The following is a 16,170-nucleotide window of genomic DNA, read 5'->3' as shown; positions in this document are numbered from 1 at the left end:
GTCAGTTTTATATATTTATTATTTATCTCTTGGTATGTTTGGCATTTGGCATACAAACATTTTATCAGTTTCTCCTGCACTAAAGCTGACCCCAATTTGACTACCTATTTTTGGAAAAAAGCCTATCACCCATGTTCTTTCAAGTTCTCTAAGACAATAAGTTACATGATTTTATCTAATTTTTCATTTATTTGCTCATTTTTTGATATCTTGTTTAAAAGATTGTGAGGTAACTGATGTCTGTTTGAAATGTCTAACATATGAATTGTATAAAATTTTAAAAGACAACATAAATGGTAGATGCACCTTTAACAAAAGCTTAAAAGATAACATTTAAAAAGTTAAAAAGGAAGAAAAATTAAACTTCCCCACCTATAATTAACAATTAGTTTGTTTAGGTTCATACACCAATAATCACATTTGTACAAATCATGTTATATATGTTATTTTGGAGGATTTTTGCTTTCTTTTTCTTTCTTTCTTTCTTCTTCTTCTTTTTTTGGGGGCGGGCTGTGCCATGTGGATCTTAGTTCCCCGACCAAGGATTGAACCTGGGCCCCAGCAGTGAGAGCGCAGAGTACTAACCACTGGACTGCCAGGGAATTCCCTGCTTTCTTAATATACCTTGAAAAACTGTCTATGTCTGTCAGTGTCATTCTTTTGTAACTGTCATAGTCAGAAAAAGAAGAGGGGTGGAATGAAAGGGGGATTGTGCGTGCGCGCACGAGAGAGAGAGAGAGAGACAGAGAGAGAGAGACAGAGAGAGAGATTTAAGGAATTGGCTCATACAATTGTATAGACTGGTAAGTCCAAAATCTATGGCTGGCATGTTAGAGACCCCAGGAATAGCTGAGCTGGTGTTGAATCTGGAGGCAGTCTGCTGACAGTATTCCCTCTTCCTCAAGAACAATCAGTCTTTTTCTTAAGGCCTTCAACTTATTAGATGAGGCCCATTCACATTATGGAGAGTAATCTGCTTTACTTAAAGTCCACTGATTTAAATGCTAACCTCCTTTAAAAAAATATCTTCACAGCAACATCCTGGACATATTTGAGCAAATATCTGGGCACAATTGCTTAGCCAAGCTGACACATAAAATTAACCATCACAAAAATATTACTTTCCATGGGTGTGTATATTTCATTTTATTTATGAACTATAGGTTATCTAATCCCCTAAAGTTGGAGATTCAAGTTGCTTCCAATTTTTTTATCCAAATACATAGCACATCTTTGGCTATTTGAGTCATTTTTGTCTTCAAGATCGGTTCACAGAGTGAGGAAAAGAATGCATATTTCTTACTTTTAAAGACTTAACTTCTTATTTCCAAATTGCCCTTGTAGATGGCTTTACCCCTGGAACCATAACTTGAAGACTTTGGAGTAGGGAAAATGCCAGACTGACCTTGATCTTCTCCTTTCTTCCCAAGCTTGCAGGTCACTGGGAACGGGCATGTTGTTGAGCTCCTGGGCCACCTCCTCAATTGAAGAAGTGGCAGAAGCTGGTCCTGAGGCACTTCGCTGGCTGCAGCTGTACATCTACAAGGACCGTGAGGTTACCAAGCAGCTGGTGCGGCGGGCTGAGTGGATGGGCTACAAGGCCATATTTGTGACAGTGGACACACCTTACTTGGGCAACCGCTTCGATGATGTGCGTAACAGGTTCAAACTGCCACCCCAACTCAGGTAATAATGGGTCTCTGATCACTGGGTCCCTGAGCTGGTTTTCTAATTCTCTTTGCTCTTGTCATGATCCAACTCTAAAGACTTTCTCCAGTTTCTACGTGGGTGCCCTGGGGAATTAGATCTTCACAAAATGTTGGTGCCAAAGTATGGTTGACTGGGATTTGTCTAGGGATGATAAGGTCTGGATTCTAGAGATGGTGCCATTGTCCAATATCCACATAATCCTCAGCAAATCACACCCCTTATATGGGTGTCACGTACTTGAGCTATAAAAACAGAGATAGGAATTGCCGTATACTTGTAAAAGTCAAAAAAAAATTATGTCTCAGAGTGCATTAAGGGCTTTGAGTAAGATGAATTTCCATATAGACAGAAGATATTTAATTTAAACTAAACAACAGCTTGTTATTGTGATCCTAATACCCTATTTCTTTGTCTGCTGAAATAAAAAAGCACCCTTTTAATTTTATTTTTATTGTATTTGGAACAACTCTGGCAAGGAAGATTGAAGAAAGCTAAAAGAATGGAGACAAAAGAAGCCACACATTTGCTCCTTCATCTACTACTTCTTCTTTCAGCAATATTCCTCTTTTGTTGTGGTTCACCCATGGATCAAGATTCATTAACTTATTCACTGGTTCATTCATTCTTTGATCCATTTACTCATTCATTCATCTTAGCAAAAACAATGTATCTAGTAATCTAAAATTAAACTGTGAGCCCATCCATCAGCAGGGAATTGTTGTCCTTTTCCCTGTAAAAGATTAGAATCATCTTGAGTTAAAACTAGAAACTCAATGGAGTTTATTGAGAAAGACCCCCAACCTCCTTAAGCTACAGATCTCCCCTCCCCTTCGTTTTTACCTTCCCTCAGTTCCCACCAAAATCTGCCCTTATGTTTTTCATAGGGCTAAAACTCTTTGACCAGGAACTCAAATCTTAGTTTTAATGGAGGACATTTTGATGATGGGATTTCAAAGCATCCATCAGAGTACAGGAAATGAGGGATGCCTTCTTTGGAATCCTAGACCTCACTTCAAACGGACTGTTGCTTATTTTGTCTACATATAAAGTTAATCCTTTTAAAAGATCCAAAATCTAAAAGATTCAAAATCAAATCAGCATTCCACATAAGGACAATGATTGTTGGAAGCCAGGAATTCCATATGTATTAGAGAATGGGATGTCTCTCATGCATCACATAAGTCCATAGCCTTATGTAAGTGTCACATAACTGTCATATAGCTCTGCTGTATGTAAACTTATTTAAGTATAAGCTACTGTGCATAAAATCTTGCTGTTAAACCATAAGTAAATGAGCTGTGTGATGTTATCTCCGTGACACTTCTAGGTAGGTTTAAGATATTATTTCTGTATGGGATACTGTCAATGGCCCAATGACAAAGTGCTCCCCCGACAGCTGTCAATCACCCCGCTCCATGCATCCCAGACACTGAATTGCACAAACATCCTGTCTTTCTAAGAGAACAAAAACAAAAACAAACGTCCCTGACATATTCCTACTTCTTGCCAAATTCGTCAGAAAGTAGATGGTTTCAAATTTCCTTAATATGAAACCTGTATTCACATTATTTCTCTATTTTGGTTGCTTTCATTTTTAGATTTTCTAAAATAATTAGTTTCCCAGTATTTAGGCTTCTGACAGGAAGTGTCCCTCATTGTTTTGCTTTGGCCGTTTAAAAAGGAATTTACTATTCCTTTTCCTCCTCCTCTTACCACTTCTACTAGCAAGAACAACAATAATAAATAATACAGTAGGTTTTCTTTAAGCTTAGGAAACAGTTTCTTGCTCAGGATAACAAGTGGTTCAGAGCGGTATCTACTTAGATGGGGGATGACATGTGTTAATTCTGGCCGGTATCTCTTGCTCCTGGGTGCCAGGGCCATTTAGCCAGGAATGGGAAGGCTGCTTTGCTTTTTCCCCCTTTTTGCTCCCAGGCTCCTGCCCAGATGACGTGAGGGACTGGGAGACAAAGGCCCTTTTCAGCTGTCAATGTGCACAGGAGTGGCCACGGCTCCCCAGCTTGTCACATCTCCCGTCTGAAGATGATCAAATAATGAGCCACACATCCAGGCTACGGGGAACACAGGAAACACCCCTTGCTGGTGCCCTGGCCCCCAGTGCATACACTGGCCCTGTTTGTCCCTGTGGGCTTCAGGGGGGCAGCACCCTGGGGCCCACATTCAGCAGTGAAGGCAGAGCACATGATGGGAGGCCCAGGCTTCCGCTGGAGGCCACATGCTACCAAAAAGCTCATCTGTTACAGCCTGATATGAAATCAGGTTTCTTTCCTCAACTGACCTGACTCACAGAAGGTGAAGCCGGGCTGTTCAGAATGAGGTTTGGCAGGCAAGGGAGGCAGGAAATCCAGAGGAGAATGAGTCTGTAAAGCGGCGGCTCCTTCCAACCCTCACGGCTTCCTCTGCCTGGAGGGGAGGGGGCGGGACCTGACTCCTGGCGTCTGGGACCAGCCAGAGTTCAGGAGTTTGGTAATCTCTGCTTGGTCCATATGCAAAACACACATATGTGTGCAGTATAAGTGGCCCAGAGGTCCCCGAAACTCGGGGAGTAAAGCGAATTCTCATCTGCTCTCGGCAGAGGAGAGGATTGAAGCCAATTCACCAGACTGGTTCCTGAGGCTCTGAGGCAGGGACCTTCTTCCATCTCCATGCCCCACAGAGGTGGCTCATTTATCCCGGGTTAAGATTTGGCTCTTCAGTGCAGCATCAAGGCAGTTAAAAGAAAAGAAATTCCCAATCATCGACTAAGATCAAGGTAAATCATAACACCTACACTTTTGATGATTTGCCCAGGGACATGCTTCCTTATGCCCTGAAATGATGTATTCATCACAACAGCCAGAGCACAGCCCACAAAAAGAGATCAGAATGCACTGTCTTCCCCGGTCTCTCTGGATAAAAGTGGCCAGTGAGTGTCCCCCTTGCTTCTCTGATCTCATTGCCCAGCTCCCTCAACTTCATTCACTCTTCCTAGAACCTCTGGCTTTCCTACTGTTCTTTCAACATGCCAAAGACACCTGCCCCTTAGAGCCTCAGAATTGACTCTTCCCTCTGCCTGTAAAGTTCTTTCCCCAAATCAATGCATAACTAACTTCACTTCCTTTACATTTTGACATCAGAGGTGACTCTACATGTCTTTATGTTGGGAAACAAAAATAAAAACTAAACAGTAGAGATCAGAATAGAGACACAATATGTGTGGGGATCCTGGGTTGTGGAGGTGGAGGGGAGAAAAGGATTTGAAGGAGGACTTTGTACATGACCCAACAGCCTCTGAATTATTTGGTTAGGAAAATGTTCACAGTATAATTCACATAATATTAAGCAGAATAATGACCTCCCAAAGATGTCCATGTTTTGATCCCTAGAACCTGTGAATATGTTATTAATATTTTACATGGCAAAATGGACTTTGCAGATGTGATTAAGTCAAGGACCTCAAGATGGGATAATTATTCTGGATTATCACAGTAATGGAAAGCATTCTTATAAGAGCAAAGCAGGAGGGTCAAAGTCAGAGAAGGAGATGCAATGAGAGAAGCAGAGATATGAGTGATAGCATCGGGAATCAGGGACTGTAGGTGGTTTCTAGAAGCTAGACAAGGAAAGGAAATGGATTCTCCCCTACAGCTTCTGGAAGGAAAACAGCCCTAACGACACCTTGAGTTTAGTCCAATGAGATACATTTTGGACTTCTGACCTCCAGAACTGTAATATGATAAATTTGTGTCACTTTAAAGCCTCTAGGTGTGTGTGTGTTATAGCAGCAACAGGACACAACTACAAAAGCACAGATCTGCCAATTTCCTCTATATCTTCTCATTGAGACCATGTTTACCATATTTAAACTTTCAAGTTAAGCATCTACCAGATTGCATTCCTCTTATTCTGCTCTTTTTTTTCCTTTCTTTTGTATAGCACTTATATTCTAACATGCTCCATAAATTACTTATTATGTTCCTTGTTTAGTTTCTGTCTCCCTTGCTTAGAATATCAACCCTAGGTGGCCAGGCATTTTTGACCATTTTACTAAAACACTGGCACATAGTAGGTGCTAAATAAGTAAGGTTGAATCAGTCAATAAAAATGTGCTAAATCATAAGAGATTTACCCAATAAAGCAAGAAGTTGAACAAGGGTTTGGGCTCATACTTAAAATCCTTGACCTGAACCTTTCTTCCAACTGCCCAGCCACATTGAAGAAGAAATTAGCAGGGCTATGCAATCAATAGAGATGTTTTCCTAACCACAGAATTAAACGCTAGTATTCCATGCACCAATTTCTATAATGTATTATGAATGTCTCTCTCTCATATTGTGTTGATACCGTGTGTTATACCGTTTGTTATTTTATAGTTTGTTTCCCACAGTGGAGACATATGGCTTTATCTTTATATCTTTAATGTCACATTATCAATACTTACAATGCAAAATATTGTATATTTCTCAGTAATAGTCATCTTTATCAACGTTACAACTGGTTATTTAATAAAGTTAACTTTCTTTAGTAGTTGTTACCTTTTTATAATACTAACTTACTAAAAACTAAGATCATTTTTATATTAGATTAAAAAGCATATTTGGGGGCCATTCAAGGCACAATGAGTCTCTTACAAAGAAGAAATACTATCCCTTGCCTTTGGGTCATTAAACAGATTGGGATTTGGAGAATTAAGTCCCAAGTAATCATGTTATTATTTTGATGTTGCCCTTTTCCTTCCTTATGAAATGGAGTACTTTGGTTATCAGAAGCCGCTTTAAGTGTTTTTCTGTGTATATGTCATAATTCTAATAAAAATAGCATTCATGGAGGTTTCCTTCAGAGCCATGGGTAAAACACTCCATCGTGGGTCTCTGTCAAGATATCTGAAAACTTTTTCTTGGCTTCTGGCTTTGAACAACGTTTTAGAGTAACAACAAGGCTTCATTGTGCCCTGAAATTTCTGTAAGGCAACATTCATTCAAGTGTTGATCTGCATTTCACCATCCAAGAATAACAACAGTTATTTATATAATTTTATCCATGTTTCTGTTTTTTCCTATCCATTTCACCCTTTCACCCCACCCCTGCTGAAACACTGCAGCTTGTTTGGGATGGGAGTGGGGTGCTATGCAGAGAATATACACATACAGATATTATTCTTATTTTTCCCCTGGTTTTGCTATAGGATAGACAGACTGGACCTTTTTCTTATTAACAATATTATTTAGGAGTTTGGCATTTAATATCACTTAATATCATTTCTAAGTAATGGAATAGCTCTCCATAGTAAGGGTATGTTTATTGATCAGAAGGTTAGCTTAATTAAAGTTAGGATGACCACAGAAGACCAAAGTCTTTGATAAAATGTACAACCATAAGTGGGTTGATTAAAAAAAAACCAAGTATTTCAGCTAAAATCCAAACCAAAACTCAGCAAATAGATGGATACCAGTATGACTCTCATGGAGTTGGAATTTTCTGTGATATTTAATGGCCACCTGAGTCAATGAAATTATTAGACTAACTATTCAATCCTTATTGAGAAAACTTTGCCAGTGGTTGAAAAGAGTTACTTGGGATATGAATGTTCATGTCCTTATGTTAATAGATGCCACCCAAGCTACACAACCAGCTATTTTAGCTGAAAGCACACTAAAAGCATTAAACCTAATTTTGTATTGAAGTCTTATGATTCACTCTCTCTTTTTTTTTTTTTTTTTGGCTGCACAGTGCAGCATGCGGGATCTTAATTTCCCAACCAGGGATTGAACCCATGCCCCCTGCAGTGGAAGCATGGAGTCTTAACCACGGGACCTCCAGGGAAGTCCTGAAGTCTTATGATTCTCTTAAAAAATTTAAAAATAGTGTGCCTATGTGCTTCTAAGTTTATATAAAAATTGCTATAGCCTTGGCTCCAAGATCCTTTCTGTGTTCAGTGGCAGAGCCAGTGGAAGGGAATAAAAACCTATGACTAAGCGAGAGATACAGTTGTACTTTTATGCAAAGAAGACATTTGCTAGCATGGTAATTTATAATGTGCAGAACAACAAGGTGAGTCCAGATCATTGTCATCATTCAAAATCAGCTTTTTAGAGAAATGAAGTAGGTAATTGGATTTGGGTCTGTAAGGCAGGTAAGTCACATGGATGGTGCCATTGTGTATCCAGATGACCATCAATCCAGTTAGTGGTCAGAGGTGCAGGCAGGAAAGACTTTATCCCTAGCTTGGAGAACTGCCAAAATCTAGTCAAGATATCAGTATATTAGACTAAGAGAAAAGACTTCAGGTATAGAGTAAGCCAGTAGCAGAGTCTTACAGGTGAATTAGAAAAATACTGTTCTAAGCTGGGTTAACAAAATTAGACATAGGAGAAGGCAGCAACTCAATGGGGTGTGTCTCAGTTTGGGTTCCTTTAGGAGCAGAGTGAGAGGCACTGTTTTAAGTACAAGTAGTTCTTTTGGAAGATGAAAGGAATAAGGAAGAGGTGCAAGGGAGGGGAGGTAGTGAACAATGGGCATGTTTTCAAGACAGCTACAGCTATGGGCAACTAAAATTTAACCCTGCTGGGAAACTCTGGGAGATCTTGTAGAATACTTCTCAGAGTTAGTCTGCCTATGTGTGAAGAAGCTGGGGTATTTATATACCAACACCCTTGACAAGTTGAGTCCTCTGCGTAGATGGTGACTCAGGCTCCAAGAGCAAGAAAAAGTCATATGTATTAGTCAGGTTCTCCAGAGAAACAGAACCAATAGGATACCCATATCTATATATTAGTATCTATATCTATAGAAAGATTTAGTATGAGGGATTGGCTCACACAATTATGGAGGCTAAGAAATCCCACAATCTACTCTCTACACGCTGGAGGCCCAGGAAAGTCAGAGTAGTTCAAGTCCAAATCCGAAAGCCTGAGAACTAGGGGAGCCAATGGTATAAGTCCCAGTCTGAGTGTGAAGGCCCAAGAACTGGGGGCCCATAGTGTAAGTCCTGGTCAAGCCAGAAGGTTTGACAACCAATAGCTCCAATGTGCAAGAGCAGGAGATGATGGACGTCCCAGCTCAAACTGAGAGAATGAATTTGTCCTCCCTCCACCTTTTTGTTCTATTTGGGGCCTCAACAGATTGTAAGATGCCCACCCACATCTTTCCTCAGTCTACTGATTTAAATGCTAATCTCACAGACACACCCAGAAATAATGTTCTACCCAGTTACCTAGGCATCCCTTAGCCCAGTCAAGCTGACAAAACTAACCATCACATCACAGGCAAAGTAAGGAAGGTCTTGATAATTGGAAAACTCATGTCTTGTTCAGGATTTTCTGGAAGATTTGGGAGTCTGAGTCAGCAGGGAGAGAGCCTCAGAGAAAACAACTAAATGGCGGAGGGAAAAGCAAGAGCTGACAACTCATTTGCTGGGAAACACTTCCCAATTCTCCCTATGCCCACCACCACCACCACCACGCTAATAGTAGGACAGGGAAAAGAGTCTACAGCAACAACAGATAGAAGTTGTTAACACATGTTACTGCAGTTCCAGTCTCCTCTAGAATTTTCCACAAGGACTTTGAAAGATTTCTGAAGTCAAATGCAATTGCCAGAATGCAATTGAGATCTGAGTGAAGAAAATGTAATTAGGAGTCAAGAGACCCAGTTTGGAACTCAAATGCTGCCTTAGCTAGTTTTATACTTGGGGGCATCTCATTCTGCAGCTCTGGTTTTATTTTCTACATAAAATAGGAATTATAGAGTATCAATTTTATTTTCCAGAAGCTTTTAAAATTGTGGCTATATGAATGCCCTTTGTAAATTGTGATGCACCAAGCAAGTGTTCATCTTTATGCTTAGTATGCATTGCTGGCTGAAAATAGCATCAAATTTATTGTTTATATTCATAAAGTGGCTTAAAAATGTAGAGATATTTAAACTTGGCCAAACATTTCTCCTTTAAACTGATTTATTTATGTAAAAAACCTAAGATGTAAAATAAACTGTAAGTGACCAATTAAGTCCACTCGATTGTCACATTTAGCCTGGAATCATCCACCAAAACATGGAAAATGTAAATGCAATCAATCTGTAGATGGTTGAAGAGTGAACAGCCCATTGATTTGAAAAGGGAACCCTGTTTTTTTTTTCATTGAATGAGTCATTGTAACGATATCTTTAACTTTGGGAAATATCTCATTTTATGCAATTCTTTATTTCAGAATGAAAAATTTTGAAACCAATGATTTAGCATTTTCTCCCAAGGAAAATTTTGGAGACAACAGTGGACTTGCTGCATATGTGGCTAAAGCAATAGACCCATCTATCAGCTGGGAGGATATTAAATGGCTGAGAAGACTGACATCCCTGCCCATTGTTGCAAAAGGCATTTTGAGAGGTTTGTTTATTTCTCTACTTGAGTTCACCATGATTTTATGATTCTTTATGGGTATGATCATAATACTTTTTCAGGGAAAATAATCAGGAAAAATGAGTATGGAAATAGAGACATCTTATCTCTCAATTCTCCCTTTTGGTGTTAGTGAGTAAATATTTCCTTCTTCTTAGGTAGTATTCTGAAGGAGAACAGGATTCTCATGAATTAAGAAGTTATCTTTTCTAAAGAATTGGGATGACATTGCCTTATTTCGGAACTGTCATCAAATCACAGAGCTTGGCAAAATCTAGGTAGAAGGTCTTGAGTTCATTGCTTTGGTTGAAAGCTGCCAACAGCTGCTCTAAGACAACAAAAAGCCCCAAGGATGATATTATGACAGCCAGACCTTTTTAAAGAACATTTTCTAGTTTTGTCCTGTTCCCTCCCAGTACCAATGACTAGAACTGACTTTCTGAGTGTGGTGAATCCCACATCACCTCCCTTTAAAGAAAGACTGACAAGAACATTAAAATCCTCAAATATCAAGCCATAGGTATTAAGGAACTTGACCACTTCCCCAGTATCCACATGTATGCAAATCCCGCAGGGAGGTACCAATGACTATAATAATTTGGAGTGTAAATGTGTTCACCCACAAAAATGTTTTCTTGCCTTTGAAAACATTCCTTAAGTACTGTTATATGAATAACTGCCCCAAACATATTATTTTAAATGGAAATGTTTAAGTTAGTGTCTCTGGGTTGAGAGATTCTATTAACTTATCTCAGGGTTAACAACGACATAGAATCAAAACTTTTTCATAGGCTTTACTTGAATATGTATGAGTCCCATAGCCCCTATTTATAAAACTCTAGGCATGTCCTCGACTTTATTTAATATTCTGTACACAAAAATAAGCTAATACAAGTAAAAGAATGGACCTAATGAAGCTTTTAAGTAGTGGAGATATGTTTAAATCCAGATCTGTCTTAATCTGTGATTTTAAAACAAAATTGTCGCATTATTTCCTGTTGACCATTGTCTTAGTTCAAAATTTCTGTGGATTATACTTCATTGAGCATACCCTGATATTACAGACACCTTTAAACAACAGTTTCACTGACCTTGCTTGCATCCATATTGTAGTCCATGATTGTTAGTGCTACTTCCTGTAGCTATATTCAACTGTAGATACTAAAGTATTAACCTGAAGATCTGCCCCATTCTTCATTCATCCATTCAATTATTCACTCACTTATTCATTTCATAAACATTTATCATGCTTACTGTGTGCTAAAATAAAATAATTTGAGGTCCTTGGCCTAAAGGACACCCCATTCTTGTGAGAGACAGACATAAAAGCAAGAATTTGGGTGCAATAAGATGTTAACAGGTGCTGAGATTGAAATCTATGCAGCATAAGGGTGAGGGTGAAAATAGGGTTTAGACAATTATAAAAATGAGTTAGGGAAGGTTTCATTACAGAATGAAAGCTGATCCTTGAGTTTTGCCATGATATCAGGTCAAAAGACTCTTTTTCAGACTTCAATCGTGACAAAACACAGCAGTCACAAGTTAACAATGTTAAAACATATAAGCCATATTAGAGAATGTAGACTTTAAGATTGTTGAGGACCACTAAGAATACTGATCAGGGAAGCCGCCTCATCAGATTAGCATCTTAGAAAAATCATGCTTTGTGTCATGGACCTTCTCAATGGAGGTGGCAAAACTGTGGTCAAGGAGGCTATTTAGGAAACTGCTGTTGCCCAGACAAGAGATGATTGTGGCTGACCTCCAGTAATGGCAGTGAGGAATCTGAGAGAGTGTAGTTATTTTACAAAATTAGTTCTGTTTCAAGTATTTAATTCACTCTCATCACAGAAGCTGGCTTAAAAACACCAAGGTCATTTAATTTTTTTAACCAACTTTTCAATTTTGGATTCCCAGTATATATAATTTTCTACAACTTTGTCCTCTAGGATATGACATAAATCTATTGAAGTAGACTTTACTATCATGTGTTATGTTAAAAAAATACTTTGGGGCTTCCCTGGTGGCGCAGTGGTTGAGAGTCCGCCTGCCGATGCAGGGGACACGGGTTTGTGCCCCAGTCCGGGAAGATCCCACATGCCGCAGAGCGGCTGGGCCCGTGAGCCATGGCCGCTGAGCCTGCGCGTCTGGAGCCTGTGCTCCGCAATGGGAGAGGCAACAACAGTGAGAGGCCCGCGTACCGCAAAAATAATAATAATAATAAAAAATAAATACTTTGGCTTCTAGAACTTCATTCTGTGGTCATTTTTACCAAGGACCACCACCACCACCATCACCTCTCTTTTTTCTTCTTATCCATATGTATTATTTACTTGCTTGTCATATTTTCATTATGTTTTGCACCCAGTACACAGTCCAAATGTTTGTTAAGTAAAACCCTCAGTGAAAACTACATGAATGTCTGTAATTAGAGAGAGCACAAAAGCAAGAGAAGGAGAGATAGGGCATTTGGCATTTGAAAGGAAATAACTTATCTATACATGTACAGTTTACATTGTCTAGTTTCTCTGTAACAATTCATTTCATTTATTTAACAAACAAAGATCATCACTATGACAACAGCTACATCAGGTGGTACACATGCTCAATCTGGGTGGAGGGGAGACAGGTGTGGCAAGGCCAGTTGTGGGAAATCCAGGTGTCAATATTTCACAGATCTTCATCCAGAAGTCACATGGACTGACTGAGAGTCATCTATCCTCTTTCATTTCCATTTTCCCAGAAAGACACAGATTATATTTGTAGGAACACGAAATCATGGGCAACTGAGAAGATCTCCGTGAAACATCCCCCCTTACCACCATTTTAAGAATTGCATTCTAATGAATGCAAATTGGACTGCAAGATGTAATCTCTTGCTGTGGTTAAACTCTGCCTTTGGAAAACTAACACAGACTCCAAACATGTACTTGAAGCAGGATTAGGTCTTTGCCAGAACTCACGCTAACAAATGGCATTTGAGCAGACATAGGCTTTTTAGAGTTGTGGGTTTTTTAATTAAAAAAAAATTAAACTAGGCTGTCTCACTTCTGTAGTGGATTTTGGTCTCTCAGAAACTTCTCTAACTCATTATTTTCCTATCTACAGTTTTTAAAGACATTTTCAAAGAATATTCAGTGTTCCTGGATTGTGTTAAAAGCTGCTGCCATGGAGCTAGGATTTAGTTACTAAACTCCTGTTGAGATAGCACAGAGTCCTGAGTTAGAAACTCCAAGGGCTTGAGGGTAAATCTTGAGTACTTACATTTCACTTTGGTATTTTAGATTAAGTATGGAAATAATGTGTTAATAAGATAGGAAATAGTGCTGTTCACTATTGACTATTGTGTTTGTCGATCAATTAGTGTATTAACTGGCAAATCAACAAATGTGGAATGTCATACCAGTAAACTCTAGGGATTAATGAAAATATCAAAGATTCATCAACATTTTGCTAAAGCCATTTTGACTCTCTCATTAAGGAAACATTTTTTCTCTCTGGGTTAAAATAAAATGTAAAACTATGGACAAGATTTCATAAGCAAGTAGTGAAAGGGGCTCGTATCTGGTCCTAAATGATTACTTTCTTTTTTCTCTAGATACTCATGATCCTATCTTCTGAGCAAATCACTCTGTCATTTCTCCCTACATTCCCAGCACTGCCTGGAAGGACACAGAAAACCACTTGAAATGATAGAAAACAACAAACTATGACTTAAGTAGCACTTACTTCAAAATGAAAGGCTCATAATAACCATAATCCTCACTAGGATGAAAATTTTTTGTTATAAACAAAACTCAAACAAACTTGCCAAAAGTATCCAGCAAATGAATCTTCTTCTACATACTCATCTTCTTAGTTAACACTCCCTGCACCATCAGATGAAAATAATAATAATAATAGTGCATATTCATCTGAGTGCTCAACATGTGTCAGGCACTTTCGAAGTATTCATTCAACTCCTTTAATCCACAAACCAATCTTATGTGCATCTTTATATCCATTTTGTAATTTAGTACACTGATGCACAAGAAAAAGTTAAATAACTTGCCACTTACACGGCAAGCAAGTAGCAGATACAGGATTCAAATATAAGTGGTCTTATTACAAAGCCTAAAGTGTAATCTCTTTTTCATACTGTGTAGGATCAGTTTATTGACAGTATTCAATATCTCAAAACACAGGTTATAGCTACATGGTGGCAGGTATCTGCATATACATAGGAGGATTTCGTACATCTTCAATCACGGGGTTCATATATAGTTCATATATTTTGATTTTTTAACTTTTGATTTTATGTTTGGTATCACATACACAACTAGATAACCAGGGCAATTCCAAATACATTTTACATTGTTCATTAAGGTTACTTATGGTTATATCTAGACTTTTAGAAAAATACCACACTACATCTATTTATCAGAGTAGTAAACTCATGCAAACATTAAAGCTGAGCTAGCCAATATGGCAGCCACTAGCCAAATGTGGCCATTCAAATTAATTAAAATTAAATAAAGGTAAAATTCCAGTTTCTCACTTACACTGCCACACTCCCATTACTCTATGGCTACATGTGCTATTTTATGGAATCACACAGATCTGGAACATTTCTATCATCACAGCAAAGTTCTATTGGACTGCACTGTATTAAGGCTGTGTCTTTAGAGAACCATTTTCCAAACATGTTTTAAATGATGGTATATTGGGCTTTTGGTTCAAAAAACTCTTACCAAAACTAAGACCCCACTGAAATTAAAGTATAGAAGTCCAAAAATACATAACACTTGTGACAACAAAGCAAAGGAAAATAAGAGGCACAAACAGCAGAGAAACCTCAAGAAATTTATGAAAGAAACAAAATGTAAGAGGTCATGTTGACAGGAGAAAAATGAAAAGAAACTGCCTCTGCAGGTAGTCTTTATAGGAACTCTGACAGCAGGAGCAAGTCATATAATGGGATGCCTCAGGGGGCTCTGAGTGTCTAGTGTGACAGAGATGGGGTATGAAAAGTGGAAACTGAAAAGCAAGGGGATTAATTGGAGTTCTGTTTGTGAAGCTCACGTACCAGCCAATAATTCTGTCCCCCTAGTGCAATAATAGGCAACTTGGCATAGTAGCTTGCTCCTTTTTAATGAACTAAATGGGTGCTGGGACAACCTATGGGTGGATGACCTTCACAACATGCCATGATACTGTCCTTATTCTGACACTGAAGTTCACAGTCCAGTAGCCCCTCAGTTGACTTTCCTTGTCTTGTCCCACATGGAGTTCCAAGAATTTCTTCTCCAGGCAAAGACTTGGCAGGAATAAAATTGATTTGCAAAACAGCTCCAGAAGACTATATTAGCTCCCTAGTCTTTCTTCTTTGTATAGAAGTGAAAAATTTAACATCACAAGGCATTTCAGAATGCCTTGAGTTAATATACAATATTTGTTTTTCTCTTTCTGACTTACTTCACTCAGTATGACAGTCTCTAGGTCCATCCATGTCTCTACAAATGATCCAATTTCATTCCTTTTTATGGCTGAGTAATATTCCATTGTATATATGTACCACATCTTCTTTATCTACTTGTCTGTCAATGGGCATTTAGGTTGCTTCCATAACCTGGCTATTGTAAATAGTGCTGCAATGAGAATTGGGATGCATGTGGCCTTTTGAATTATGGTTTTCTCTAGGTATATGCTCAGTAGTGGGATTGTTGGGTCATATGGTAATTCTATTTTTAGTTTTTTAAGGAAGCTCCATACTCTTCTCCATAGTGGCTGTATCAATTTACATTCCCACCAACAGTGCAAGAGGGTTCCCTTTTCTCCACACCCTCTCCAGCATTTGTTGTTTGTAGATTTTCTGATGATGCCCATTCTAACTGGTGTGAGGTGATACCACATTGTAGTTTTGATTTGCATTTCTCTAATAATTAGTGATGTTGAGCACTTTTTAATGTGCTTCTTGGCCCTCTGTAGGTCTTCTTTGGAGAAATGTCTATTTAGGTCTTCTGCCCATTTTTGGATTGGGTTGTTTGTGTTTTTTTAATATTGAGCTGCATGAAATGCTTGTATAT

At 38.7% G+C, this 16,170-nt stretch overlaps 1 protein-coding gene across 1 annotated transcript in view; it reads left to right on the top strand.

Moving 5' to 3' along the window:
- HAO1 (hydroxyacid oxidase 1) overlaps nucleotides 1-16,170 on the top strand; it is a 64,440-nt gene that overhangs the window by 24,264 nt on the left and 24,006 nt on the right. Inside the window, exons 3-4 of the mRNA XM_060124321.1 lie at nucleotides 1,431-1,686; nucleotides 9,918-10,093. Of these exons, the coding sequence (XP_059980304.1) occupies nucleotides 1,431-1,686; nucleotides 9,918-10,093 (432 nt within the window). The remainder of the gene's footprint in view (nucleotides 1-1,430; nucleotides 1,687-9,917; nucleotides 10,094-16,170) is intronic.

Source organism: Lagenorhynchus albirostris, chromosome 15 (genome assembly GCF_949774975.1).
Source record: "Lagenorhynchus albirostris chromosome 15, mLagAlb1.1, whole genome shotgun sequence".
Classification (NCBI taxonomy): Eukaryota; Metazoa; Chordata; class Mammalia; order Artiodactyla; family Delphinidae; genus Lagenorhynchus; species Lagenorhynchus albirostris.
The sequence above is the reverse complement of the archived record's forward strand: the minus strand, read 5'-3'. Positions and strand labels throughout refer to the sequence as shown.